We start from the raw sequence: 13,611 nt of genomic DNA, 5'->3' as shown, positions 1-13,611 counted from the left end.
AAAAAATCCTAAACGTTATAGGAATGTCATGGCAGAACATACTTGCCTTTGGCATAGTAGGTCTACAGAAGAAAAACACAGGCTTGGGTTTTTTTCAGTATGAAGGTAAATTTATGAAGGTATTCATGTAGCACAGTGGCTATGATCATGAAGGATGAGTCCCTTGTTCCCCCTATGGACACTGCAATTAAAAGACAGCAACTTTTCAGCATCAGGAGTCCTTTAAGATATGCTGTCCATAGTCATAATTGCACAGCAAATGTTCAGACACCATCCACAAGAGCCAGAAGAACCTTTTATCTTTGCAGTAGAATCCTACTCTGATGCAGGTGTTGACTATTTACTCGTCTCTCATCCTGAAACAGATGTTACATTTGGCCAGGCATATTGCACCCTTAATCCCATGGCCTAAATCAACTACAGAGACAAATCTCTATAGACTCTACTAGGAAACCTGACAGATAGGTCAGAGGTGAACACCTCACTGTAGACACTTAAAGGTGGGTGAGCTGAAGTTACCACGTGCCTCAGATTTTAACAAAAGTAACCTCCAATTTCAAAGAGAAACAACAAACCAAACCAAACTAAATGCACCTCTAATATGAAACCTTTCACTAAACTGAGAACACCTACACCTCTAGTTTTGAATTTGTAATCCACATATGGAAATACCATGAAAGGAAGTGCACTTCTGATACATTATCGTAATGGTTAGTTAAACAGCAAATGCTTGCTAGCTATGGGCTTATACAAGTTCTGTGTCAAAGATTTAATGGATCATTTGCAAAGTTTAGAACTCTGCAACTTGGTAGCAAACTCGTTGCTTCTGGCCTGGCCTGTAATTTTATAAGCATAAACTTTATAAATCAAAAGCAACTCTGAAATGCATTTTTCTATGGTTCTAAACTAACTAGAAAAATTGCAGCTAGAATTACCATATATATTCAAGCTTTTGATCTCAAATGATGGTTTAATCATATATTAATCATGATTTACACGCTGGCTGTTTGGCATGCAACATCTGGATCTATTTGTTCCACGCCAAGGGAATGCAGAGAAGACAACATGTTCAAAATCTCCAATTTAATGTAGTTTTTATGTATTTGGTTTGCTATCTTTGAGTTGCATTTGCAGACGGTAACTGTGACTCTATGGACAAGTAAATCTGTATCAACCAACTTGTCTAGCATAAGAAGAGAAATTATTTGCATGTGCCTGTCAAGACAGTAGTAATTTCTATGAGATTTATTATACTTTTTATAGAAAAACTTTATGATTTGCTCATGGAATATTGCCGCAGGAAAGACAAATGAAAGATCTTAAAAATTAGTTATAAAATAATGTCTTGAAGAAAAAAATCTTCAAATGCTTTTGTTGCTAAAAATGTGGAGAAGTTTTGTAAAACGAACAAAAGAATTTCAATATGTATCAAGCATTATTCATATTCTTTAGCTAACAGCAATTTAGTAGCACTATCTTCCAAAAACCTCTATTACTCAAATGTTATCCTGTAGCAGGATATTCCCCCTCAAGACACTAATTTTATATTAGCATCTCTTTCAGTTAAGAAAATAAGAGGAAGAAGAAAGGGTGGAGGAATCCACTGTCTGCAGCTATTTTCAGGATGTGAACCTGAAACCCACTTTTTTGTGTATTTTTCCCGTGATTGTTCTGGTTTTCTCACAAGCAAGGGGACACCCATTACGGCCACACCTCAGCACCCGTCTGTTCGCGTCCTGGGCGCTGAGGGTGTAGAGTCCCTGGAACCATCCCAGCTGCCGCCGGTGTCCACACAGAGAAAGCTCTGATGCTTTGTCAACCGCACGGTCATTGCTCTTTATATGCTTCACTTTAGTGTCCGGGGACGTCGTGGAGCCTCCCTCTGTGGAGACATTCAAAACCCACTCGGATACCTCTCTGTGTAACCTGCTCTAGGTGACCCTGCCTTGCTGGGAGGTTGGACTGGATGATCTCCAGCGGTCCCTTCCACCCGAACCATTCTGTGATTCATGTACAAGCGCTGCTCTTGGAAGAAGATCTCGATCACAGCGTAACCTCGACATATGGGCTACAGGACACGTCATATCGCACCAGAGCCAGGATAAGCCTGTGTTTTACAGGGAGATGCCCAGATCCGGTGCCCTGCTCCCTTGGGAGCACCCGACTAGGGCGCAGCCTGAGGGCGGGTGACACCACCCGGGCCCGGCGGGGCGCAGCGGGGCGCGGGATCCCCTTCGCCGGGCGGCTGCGAAAGGGCGGCGGGTTCGCGCGCCGGTGGGGTGGGGTCGGGAGCAGAGGCAGAGCTGGAGGTCGGGGCGGGGAGAGGCCGCCGCGGGGCTGTGGCTGTGCGGGGCCGCCCGGCCAATGAGAGCGGCGGTTGTTGCAGGGCCGGGAGGCGGCGTTGCCACAGCAGCGGCGGTCGGAGCGGAGCCGGAGCCGCAGCCCGATTCCGAGCCGGCGGTGGGGCGCGCCATGGAGGGGCTGGAAGGTGAGGGGCAGCGGCGGGCTCCCGGGGCGAGGCGGGCTGGGCCGCGCCCCTGTGCTGTGGCGGGGCGTTATCGGGTGGTGGTGGCGACGGCGGGAGCCGGGCCCGGGCACCGCCTTCCCCGTTCGCGGAGCCCCCCGGGCGGCAGTGCTGGGGCGGCGGGGCTGAGGCGGGGCAGTGCCGCGGGAGGGGGCGGCGGACAAAGGCGAGGGGCTCGGTCCCGGCGCGGAGCCCGCGGGGCGGGGACGGCGGCAGGACCGGGCTCCCCGCTTTGTCTCGGCTCCGCACCGAGCCCCGCCGGCCCCTCCCTGTGGCGGCCGCGCTCGGAGCCGCTCGGCGGGTTGCCCTTAGGCGGGGTACGGTACATCCTGCGAGCAGCTTCGCCAGCAGCCCTTCTTTTTGCGAACAGATGGCTAAGGTGGGTGTTGGGATCCGCTTGTCATGCTAGGCGAGTGTTGAATGCGGTGAAGAAAACTAGCTATATGTTTGCTGACAGGGTGTTTGCAACTTTGTCCTGTGCTACTTGAATTAATGGAAATATCCTTGATTTCTGGAATATCTGTCCATAGATATCAGCTTGGAATTCATGAAGTTACAGCTTGCAGTCTGAGCATTTTAGTAGGCCTGTCATTACTGTGTTTTGCAAGCAGCTTTTACCATACTACTTAAGAAAAAAGAGAGACCTGCTCTGAGAAACTGTCACAAAACAGTCATTAAGTCTTCCATGCTCTACTTCTCTAGAGGTAATCGAGTGCTTAAATAGGTGTAAGCACAAACTAGCCTTTGTTCTTTATCCCCTCTAGCGCGGTTGGAGAACTGAACTAATTTTCACAGAATACTTGTGATCTTAGTAGATCTGTGTCTTTAGTAGATTTTACAGTAGTCAGACTCTTTTCTTGTGCTTAGGGACTTCATCAAGATTAAAAATATGGACAGAATTTGGCATTAAAATCCCAAGATTTTTTCTTTTATTTGATTTACTCAACATTCTTTGCTAATGCTTTTGAAATCTGAAGGGTGGTGTCCAGCATTCATAAATAATGCCTTATCAGGCACTCCAACTCTCATGACAATCGTATGTTATCTGTACAAAAGGGGAAAACTTGCTTTAATTTTGAGTAAGCTGTGTGTTTGACTGCATTTGAGACTGTACATCATGTGCAGCCCATCTATCAATTGATATAGCTTTGAGCTAATTTACCAAGGCCAGCTGTGCTATCTGTGTTGTATAAGCTCTAGCACCTTCATAACACAGGGTAGAAGGAAAGTAGATCTACAGATAGCAACAAAAACCTGAAAAAAACTTGTGATTTTTTTTTTCAGTAGGATTTATCCAGTTTCTGACTTTGCTGGAAATGGTTTACATCTTGTTTGTATATCAGAAGGCACTGTGAGCGGTGGGAGGAAGAACTGCTAAATCATAGGTGAAATCTCACGTTCATACTGAACCTTTTTGTGAAAGTACTTTAAAAAGCAGGAGCTTGTCAAAGCATTTTTTCCATGTGAAATTTCACATTTCCATGTGAAATTTCATGTGAAATGATCCTTTTGAACACTCGAGATTAATTTGAGAATAGCAGAGGAAATAAGTAATTTCTAAAACTTTAGTTGTCCTTGCCTTGTGAGCACTCATATCTCCCACTGCTATCCAGCGTCCTTGAATGCAAAAGTTCTTGAGACTGAAGAACAGTTTTCTGCATTTTTGTGCTCTGTTTTTGGTTTTTTTAACAAAATTTTTTTCAATGAAATAAAATACTCCCTTTCCTGTTTCAAAATATTTGAAGCAAGTGGGTTTGCTATTTTTTTACAGCTTTTCAACTTACAGACAGTTTGGACTATCTTTCTTGATGCATATTACCTTAGGCTCAGATTAAGTTTTTGTAGAAAGGTCGCCCTAAGAAGGGAAAATGTAGGCAAAACCAATAACAATAAATTATTTCATTGGATGTTATGCTTTTGTCCAGTCATTGCTCCATTGGCAACTCAGAAGAATATTACTGGTTGCCATTTTAGATTAAATTTGTGTTTGGATGTGTGGTTGCACAGTCATACCCATCTGACAAAGAAGTATGGGCAGCTTCTGAAATCTGGCTCAACCTGCTGCATCAATATATTAGTGCTCAGGAAAATCATTTCCCAGAGCTGACTGGTGCAGGAGGTCCTTGCCAGTTGTATGTAGGAGGGATGTGGTTATGGCGAAGGACAGGACTTCATCTGTTGGCAGCACTCTCCTGATGTGTTTTTTATGACTGTGGAAGACCCCCTCAGGCTCAGGAAGCTTGTCCTGGACTTTCCATCTTCAGAAGTTGGTGCTTTGCTGAAGCTCAGCATTACAGATGCAAGATCTGTTTTATTTTGGTTTATATAAGCATGCTATTAATAAGAAAGGACTCTACCCAGTTTATAATGATTCTTTCCAAAAGGTGGAGAGTTGATGTGTAGTAACTGGCATGTGGAGCTGCATTAGTGACATTTAAAAAGGTAAATAATATTTCTGGGGTTACAGTTGTTTAAATGTTCAGTGAAATGGCAAAATAAGTTTCTATGTAACATAAAAGTTTCTTCTAAAGTTTACTTTTGTTGCTTCTTTAAGGCAGTTCCTCTATTATGTTATTTTTATCAGTATTGTTATATTACAAATTTAAAGCTACAGATTTGACTTTCAGTATCAAAGTTTTGTAAAAGGAATCAGTACATGCTTGTCATTATGGGTGACAAATCTGATGTTAAGTCTAAAGTTACTAGCTCAGCATTTGCTACTTTGCAGCCTGTGTGCTGTTTGGCTGTTTTTCAATTTACTGGTGAAAATACTTAGAGCAATAGCCTGTCTCTGTCTGAAAATGTAGTGATCTCTAAGGTGAGCTTAAAAATCTGTTTGTGAGTAGTTCACCATGTGCTGAATCTCAGGGCCATTTTTGATGGATTAAAATGTTCTTGTTGCTTTCAGTGTTGGATGGCAAGAAAAAAAGCTGTCACATTGGCATGTTTATTGCTCTGTTTCGCTTGAGGGAGATGGAGGTGGGGATCCAAGCACTGAATTCCTCACTTCATTTAAGCCGGAGCAGACCGATGGTGGTGTTTGATCGGCTTCTCTCCAGTCTGTTGTTTTTTCTGGGAGGATGCCGACAACAGCTGCTTGAGCCAACTGAATGCCGCTTCCCACACTTGTTCACAGACCATCCCAGCCTAAGGAGTAAGGGGCAGAGGGGCAGCTGTGTCGGAGGGCAAAAGTCCAGCTCTGTGGTGGGTAATGGCAGCACTTACCCAGCCCCAGTGTTCTCCTTCAGCCTGTGCTCTGACAGCCGGGGAAGGCTGGTTGTGGTTGGAAGGGGATGGGTGGCTGCTTGCTCAGGAAATAGCCTGCAGTCTCAAATGCGTTCCCTTGCAGATGCTGAGCAGGGACTCCTGTGATTAAGCATGTAGACTCTGAGCAGTCAGGGTGTGTCCCCGAGGTCTGGTAGGAATAAGGCTCAAGACTCTCTGTATGGCATCTCCTGCTGGGAGCTGGGGTCTGCGCTGGAATTGTCCCTGGACCCTTCCTGGCACGGATAATGTCTGAGCAGCGCAAGCATTCCCCTTTGGGCTTTTACATTAGTAATGTGACTCTTGAGAGCAAGTGCTTATGCTTGCTTTGACAGAATTTCTGAACAAGTTATTGCCCAGTCTTATTTTTTTTCCAAAATTATTGGGTTTTAAAACACAAAATAATATTAATTTGAGTCTTCTTTTCCCTTTAGAGTTCATCCTTGTCTTGCCTCACTGGATGCCTGTAGCAGTTTTCTTACTTTGGCAGCCATTTTCTTTAGCTCCATTGACTTCAAACTTCAGCTTTTTTTTTTTTTTCAATCTGTTCAAAAGAAGAAAGAATTAATTGTATTGTACACTATTCTTAAATCAGCAAGAAGGAGACTATTAAGGATTGAAATGAAAAATTAATATTAATGTATATTTTTTTTAAGAAGTTGTTTGTCTCTGGTAGCCATTAAACAAAATGATAAATGTGACTTTGCATTGAACAGCTGTGTTTCACTAAGCATACTTGCAGCTCTGTTAAGTGATCTGACTTTCACATTTAACATGGTATAACTGTGGTCAATGTGTTTACTTTTTTAAAAGCAGTTACGTTTCTATTTTGTGATTAACGTTTACATCTTGGGGAAAAACTGAAATTAAATATTACCTAAGGAACAATTCTGAAAGCTGAGTGTAGGCTGATACAGTAGGGGAAGAGCACTACCAGAATATGTTTCACCTTTAAAGAAGAGGAAGTAATATGTGTAGACAGGAATTTGAATGTTTCAGATTGGTTTCTTCAGCATCTTAGAACCAAGAGGTTTTATGCCCTTTTCTGTAGTTTTTTAGAATTCTTGCAGTTTTAACTTAAATTGCAGAAACCAGAGTGACCTATTAATTGAATTCAATTGGGTGAATATAGTGGAAAGATAAATATGTTTTACCTGCACACAGAAGTGATGTGGTTATCTTCAAAAGCAGTTGCTGCATTTGGGTGAAACCTGGTTCCAGGAATATACAAAGCACTTGACTGGAGCAGGTCACATGCTTTCGACTGCCTCTAGTTGATCTTGAGCTTGTTAATAGAACACCAGATGATGTATCTGGAATTTAAATTGATCAAATAGTGCTGCTTACATGCCTTTGGATTTGTTCCATGTGCATTATGGGGGAAGATCTCACAGATTTTTTCTGAATGATTGTCATGACTGAGTGCCACTCTAGAATGCCCATACATTAACACTCATAGTATGGGAACAAATGGGAGGAATTTGAGGTCTGCACTCAGTTTCAAGGCTAGGATCTTGTTGGGATCATGCATAAGTGATAGGACAGCTCATAGGGCTGCAGTGCTGTGGTGCATGAGTACAGGCTCTTCAGGAAGAACCAGCTGGACAGACAGCAAAGGGGGAAGTTGTCCTTTATGTGGGAGAGCAGTGAGAATGCATGGAGCTTTGCTGTGGAGTCACCTAGGAGCATATGAGTCAGGGTTAGCAGGCAGACCAGTGTGGGAAAAGCTGTTTTGGGTGTCTGCTACAAGCCACCTGGTCAGGAAGAAGTTGAGATCTCCCTCAGATAATTGGAAGGAGCCTCATATTCACAGACCCTGGCCCTCCTGAGAGACTTCACCACCTGATACTTGCTGGAGGGACAACTCAGCAAGGCAAAAGCAGTCTAGAAGGCTTCTGGTGTGCATTCTTGACCCAGGTGATAAAGGAGCTGACAGGGAAGTCCCCTCCTGCTGGACTTCATACATACAGACATGTGAGATGTGAAGGTCAGGGGCAGCGTTTCCTCCAGTGACCATGGGATGATTGAATTCAGGATCCTGGAGGGAACTGGGTAAATAGCAGGATCTCAACCCTGGAGTTCAGGAGAGCGGGCTTTGACATTAGGGATCTGCTTGAAAGAGTCCCATGAAATATGGCCATAGAGAGAAGTCCAGGAGAGCTGGTTACTTTACAGCTGGCATGTTTTCACACTAAAAGTTACGCTTCATATGGGGAAGGAAGGAAAGAAGGACAGACAGTACTGCATGATGTGAGTTGTGCGTGTGCTGCTGTTACAGCCATTCTTGACTTCATGCAATTCATTTCTCAGTCACTAAGAAAACCTTCTTTGTGGAATCCTCCTCCAGGTTGTCACTTTGAGGCAGTGGATCTCTCCTTGATATGTTATTTTCAAGGAAGTAATAACAAACTCACTATCATCAGCCTCATGTTCAATGCAATAACAGTAATTTTGACAAATACAATGCATTTGCATTGTCAGGCAGAAGAACTGATATAGTAACGTGCAGAGGTACTATGAAAATCTTTTCAGCTCAAAGGAATGGAAGTTACGCTGCTTTTTTAGTTGTATTTTGGAAGGAGACGTGACAGGTTTATACAAGATTGTCAGTACTGAAGTAGAAGAGAATTCATGAGCCTTTGCTCCAAAAGTAGGAGTAGATAAAGTAGTTTGATTTGCTATTTGTTACACAGTTGTGAATAACCTAATTGCATAAAAGTTTCAAAGTATATGAACACTGTGAGACAGAGCTTACTATGATTTCTTCATCCTTTCTCTGACACTTCCTGCAAACTGCTGAATAACCGAGGTGAGAAGGGATGTGGTTGGTGGGGTAAATCAGGCATGTTCTCAGTTACCAAGCAGACTTTACCAAAGTATGGCAAATACAGCTTTGTTGTTAAGCAGTATGGTGTATTTGTCTGGCTTTCATTTGCATTTCAGAATTCTTTTTGGAAAATAATGAAAACTTGAAAAACTTACACCTTCATTGGTATACTTTTTTCTTACTTTTTTACATTCATATTTCCATTATTTTATTTAATTCTCTTTTGTCTCAGTTTGAAGAGGCTGGAATGTTTGCTAAAGAGGATGAGTTATGAGACAAACCAAACTCCTCTCTCTCAGCAATTGTAAATTCTGAGGGGGCTTTAATTGCTTTAAGGGGCTTTAATTGAGGAAGTGTGTAAAAAACAGAAGAAATAACAACCCTTTATTAAAAGATATATGTATGTTGGCAAGAACAGTAACAGAACACAAAAAAACTAGACAATAGTCCTGTACCCAAAAGTCCCCTTCAAACAAAAGAAAAAGTTCTGGATACTTCTCTGTCTTCAGCGCGGTTCTAATCCCGGTTGGCAGGGGCGCTGTTGGATCACTGGAGGTGCAGAGCCTGCAGTGCTCTGTGGTGTCGGCAGGGGTACTGTTGGATCACTGGCGGTCACCACGCGGGAAAGGGGGGTCTGGGGGGTGTCTCGGGTCGTGGGAGAAGCCGAAAAGAAAATGGGGACCCGTCCCCCAATGGAAGAAAGGGGAAAGGAAAACAGTCCACCCCCCCGGAACTCACTGTTGTCCTCAGATGACGGTGTCTCAAGGCTTTTGTTTTTCTCCCAGTGGGCACGCAACTCTCCGATGAAAAACCCAGTAGGTCCCGGCTGGAGTCATGAGGCAGCGTGCGAGCCGACCGAGGCCAGTGGTCAGGCCTCACCAGGATGAAAAACCAGAAAGACTGGCTTCCAGGCCTTTTCTCCAAAAATGCCCCCACAAAAAAACCCCATCTCCGTCCCAGAGAGAGAACTCAGCAAAACTGCCTTCTCCCCCCCCCTGAGCTGGGCCAGTAGTCCAAAAAAAAAAAATCTCAAACTCCTCCCCCCCTCACTCCAGCCTTCGATGGGCCATTAGCTAGGAATCCCGGCTAGATCTTTTGTGAAGGTAATTGACTCCCTCCTCCTTTTCCATTCAGACTCTGTCTTTCCTACAGTGGGGGCAGGGGGAATAAAAATTCCCTCATCGGAGTTATAGCCTATAACATCTTTAAAACTACTTTTTAAAAATGAATGCTCGAAATTGTATTTGGCGGTTCAAAGAAGTGTTCCCTACCTACGTCACTGCATTGGTATTATTTTTGGGTGACTCTTGTCATTAGCCTTTTCAGGCTATAGTTAATGTGTTGATTAAAAAATATAACCCAGTCATTACTGATTAGTGGACATATTTTAGAGACTGACAGTCCCCAGAGAGCTAGATGCTGTGGCTTGTTAATACTGATTCTAACTAATGTGGGGAATGTGCTGCTTTTTTTATCACACCTTAAATATCTAGAACTCTTAAGTAGAAAATACCTTGCTTTTGAAGATGAGAGGGGAGTTATGCTAAAAGCAATAAATACAGTTTTGCAGAAGTATTTGGCAAGTGCTCTTTAAGTGATAACTTTGAACACTTTTAGATTACATGCTGGTTTCAAATAGGTAGTCTCAAGACAGGGAATTGTACTGGAGTGTTTCTGCAAGTTTGAGTTTGGTGAGGCTTTTTGGTTCTTATTGTCACAGTTGTCTGACCCAAGAGGTTTAGTAGTCACTGTGGCAGAAAAACTAAAAAGGTTTTTAAGGCAGTCAGATGGATTTTACAACAAGACAAAATACTGTTACTAAGTCTTGTTTGTTTGAAGCATTCTGCATTTTATACCAAAGTGCACACACATTCTTGACTGTATAAAGCTCTCCAAAAGAGAAAACTGCAATACTGAAGACTTCTGCTCTCTCTAGATGTGGAATCTGTTTCCACAACTGCTTTTTATCTGTTGTTGGCGGTGTATTTTGGTGCTGAAAAAATCTCCAGGAGCAGTTAATTGGGGTGAGATAAGAAAGGGTTTATTTGCCAAGGCAGTAGATGTTACATGAGGTGCACGCCGGCCATGCCTGAGATGTTACATTTTATAACACCATCCATCCAATCCCAGATGTGCCCACCCTGTGGCCTTTACTCTGGTCCGCCCCGGGTCCACCTCCTTGAAATGGGTCTGGGGTGTATTTTGGGACCCCTCCTTCATCCCATCTGCAGCATCATCAGAGCACAAAGGGTACACAGTTACCTAATTCCTGACCTATTCTGTGGTTTAGGCCCAGATATGCTGTTCTGTCAACTGTCTAGGCCTTGCCTTGACAAAAGACTAAACATTTCTATTAGATTTGGGGCTATGAGTGATATAGGGAGGATAGAATGGGGTAAGAGGGTTAAGGAATGTATAAACAAGGGTACTGGAAAAAGGGAAAGGGACAAGGGACAAAGAAGGAAGGGGTTTCTGCTTTTAAAACCTACTTATAAAACTCACAATTTTACAAATATTAGAAAAATAAAAAAACCATTAGGGGCTTAAGGCATCATGTAAACATGACAGCAAGAACTAGTGTTAAGTCATGACTGTGTCAGATCAAACGTGTATGTATTCATGGATCCAAGAATTGTGCCAAGGTGAATCTGAGAACTGGCAGCTTGCACCTTCTGCCATAAATCAGTTGTGGTGTTTGAACAGGAGAGGAGATAAAGAAAAAAAGTTGTTCCCTGGAAATCCAGGTTTCAAGGAAGTCTAAGCCCATCTGTATACTGAAAGCACTGTGGTACATCTGGAGACTGACGGTACAGCTATGTACTTCAGTATGTACAGTATGTACTTCAAGATCAGAAAGTATAGGCAACTAAACTGTGGCCATATTCAGAGGAATGTGTGCAATGACTTATGTGTAGGTAGAAAAAAAATGGAAGTAGCTGGAGGAGGAGCTCTGACAGACAGTTTAGAAACACAAGTGATGAGATTATTGCTAATAAAACTTCCAATCTAGTTGTTTAGTTCAGATACCAGCTTCTTACTATGTTGAACTCAGTACTGAGACCTGGTCTCAGGCAAACAGTAGGAGAACAGGATGTAAAGCATTATATCATAGTTCTGGAATCACTTCCACTGAAATACTACTTCTATAGTATTCACATAACAATGTTGAATGTATTCATCTTTTCCCTAGATACGTTTAGATTAGATGAACAGTAATAATTATGTCAGTCCTTTTCCAAGTTAACAAGTTAATAGAAACATCTAAACTGCTGGTGATTAGTGGTATTAAAATTGGTAAAAAGAAAACTGGATTTGGGGTGTTCCATGGATGTATAACTAAAGTGATTTCAAAAAAATCCTGCATTGTTGCTAGGCTTAAAGAATGAAGAAAATTGCCATTACGCTATCTTACTACCAATTTCTATTCTCAGACCAATTTGTCAAGCACATCCTTCTTCTGTTTCTTGATTTTAGTATGCCTTGTTTTTTTATATCTCCTCCCCCCCAGTACATCCCAATTTAACAACCATTTTTTTTAACCTTTCTTCTGAGATATCATGAACGAATGCCTTTTTAAAAAACAAACAAAACAAAGCCAAAATCAACTCTTTTGCAACTTTCAAAATTCTCATGTTTTATTTTTAAATGTTTTTCCCATGTTTTATTTTTAAATTCTCAGATTTCTTGTTGATGACATTGCTAACCCTTCTAAGAGAAGGCTCATGGACTCCTAGAGAAAAGTGTTAAGATTTTGTGGTTTTGGTTTGTTGGGGATTTTTTTTTCTTTTAACCTTAAAGGTGGGGAAAATCACAGAGGAATGATTAAGAAGCTGAAGGAATAAGTGTGCAAATATAAAGGACCCTAGGCTTCCTGTTTTCAACAAAACTTCAGGAACATTATTTTTTTTTAAATAACTTCCTTTTGTGCTTTGAGTCAGTTATTTGTGTTACAGGGGAGGTGTTGGCGGTAGAAATAGCTCTGGGCAAATATGATTACCTGCCAGCAACAAAGGAGGCTAGGAATGCTGTAAGGAAATACAACTCTGTAACTGTAGCTGCACTAAGTGCTGATTGGCATTCCTTATGCATTGGTATGTCCTATGTAAATACTGCTCGATCAGGTGAGCAGCTATCAAGTCTACTTCTTTTAATGGTGAATTTAAACACAAACTCGGATTCCAGAGTTTAGTGAACAGTGAAGAAAATGGTGGGAAATACAGCTTCTCTTCTTTTACTAAGGCAGATATTTGAAAGAATTCTTGTCTCAGTCAGATCTTCCATCTTAGATTATATACTTGATTTCAAGATCACTTATTCTAATTTATTTCAGCTAATTTCTGAAAGCTGCAAACAGTGTCACACTGTGTTGCTGTGAAATGCCCTTCTCACTTGTTCCTACAAAGCTGAGGGTTGTATTAGAAGGAAGTTGAACTCTTTAGCAGGAGTTTGTAGGTTATCATTACTAAGAGTGCTGGGAACACTGAAGAATGAATTCATGAAGCAAACAAACAAATCTGTGCATACCTTATATTTTTGAGTGGAATAATTGAGAAAAACTTACAACCATTGCTATTTACCCTTGAGGTCAATGGTGAGGTGCATAGTGGTCCCACGGCGCAGCCCTGGCTGAGCTCTTTGGGCTGGAACTCAGCTTAAAGAAGACTGAACTTCTGTATCAGCCTGCGCCTCAGGAAGTCTTCCATCATCCCCACACCACCTTGGTCAATCAGAGCTCAGATCAGTCCAGCAGTTTAATTACATAGGTAGCCTCATCTCCTTGGATGGTCAGATTGACACAGAGACAGACAACAGGTTAGCAAAGGCATATAGTGCCTTCGGAAAGCTTCATAAAAGAGTTTGGCAGAATTAACACGTGAAGAAAAGTACAAAGATCAGTGTTTACAGAGCCATAGTGCTGTCTACTCTCTTATATGGTTCTGAATCATAGGTCGTTTACCGCCTGCATCTCTAGAACGCTTCCATCAACGCTGTCTCC

At 42.3% G+C, this 13,611-nt stretch overlaps 1 protein-coding gene across 1 annotated transcript in view; it reads left to right on the top strand.

Moving 5' to 3' along the window:
- Positions 1-2,339: 2,339 nt before the first annotated feature.
- The window catches only part of ZC2HC1A (zinc finger C2HC-type containing 1A), a 30,984-nt gene continuing 19,712 nt past the window's right edge, over positions 2,340-13,611 (top strand). The window contains exon 1 of the mRNA XM_027732689.2: positions 2,340-2,488. Coding sequence (XP_027588490.1) covers positions 2,365-2,488 — 124 coding nt within the window. The 5' untranslated portion in view covers positions 2,340-2,364. The remainder of the gene's footprint in view (positions 2,489-13,611) is intronic.

This window comes from Pipra filicauda, unplaced genomic scaffold, assembly GCF_003945595.2.
Source record: "Pipra filicauda isolate LSUMZ 115617 unplaced genomic scaffold, ASM394559v2 scaffold400_size1120237_pilon, whole genome shotgun sequence".
Taxonomy (NCBI): Eukaryota; Metazoa; Chordata; class Aves; order Passeriformes; family Pipridae; genus Pipra; species Pipra filicauda.
The sequence above is the reverse complement of the archived record's forward strand: the minus strand, read 5'-3'. Positions and strand labels throughout refer to the sequence as shown.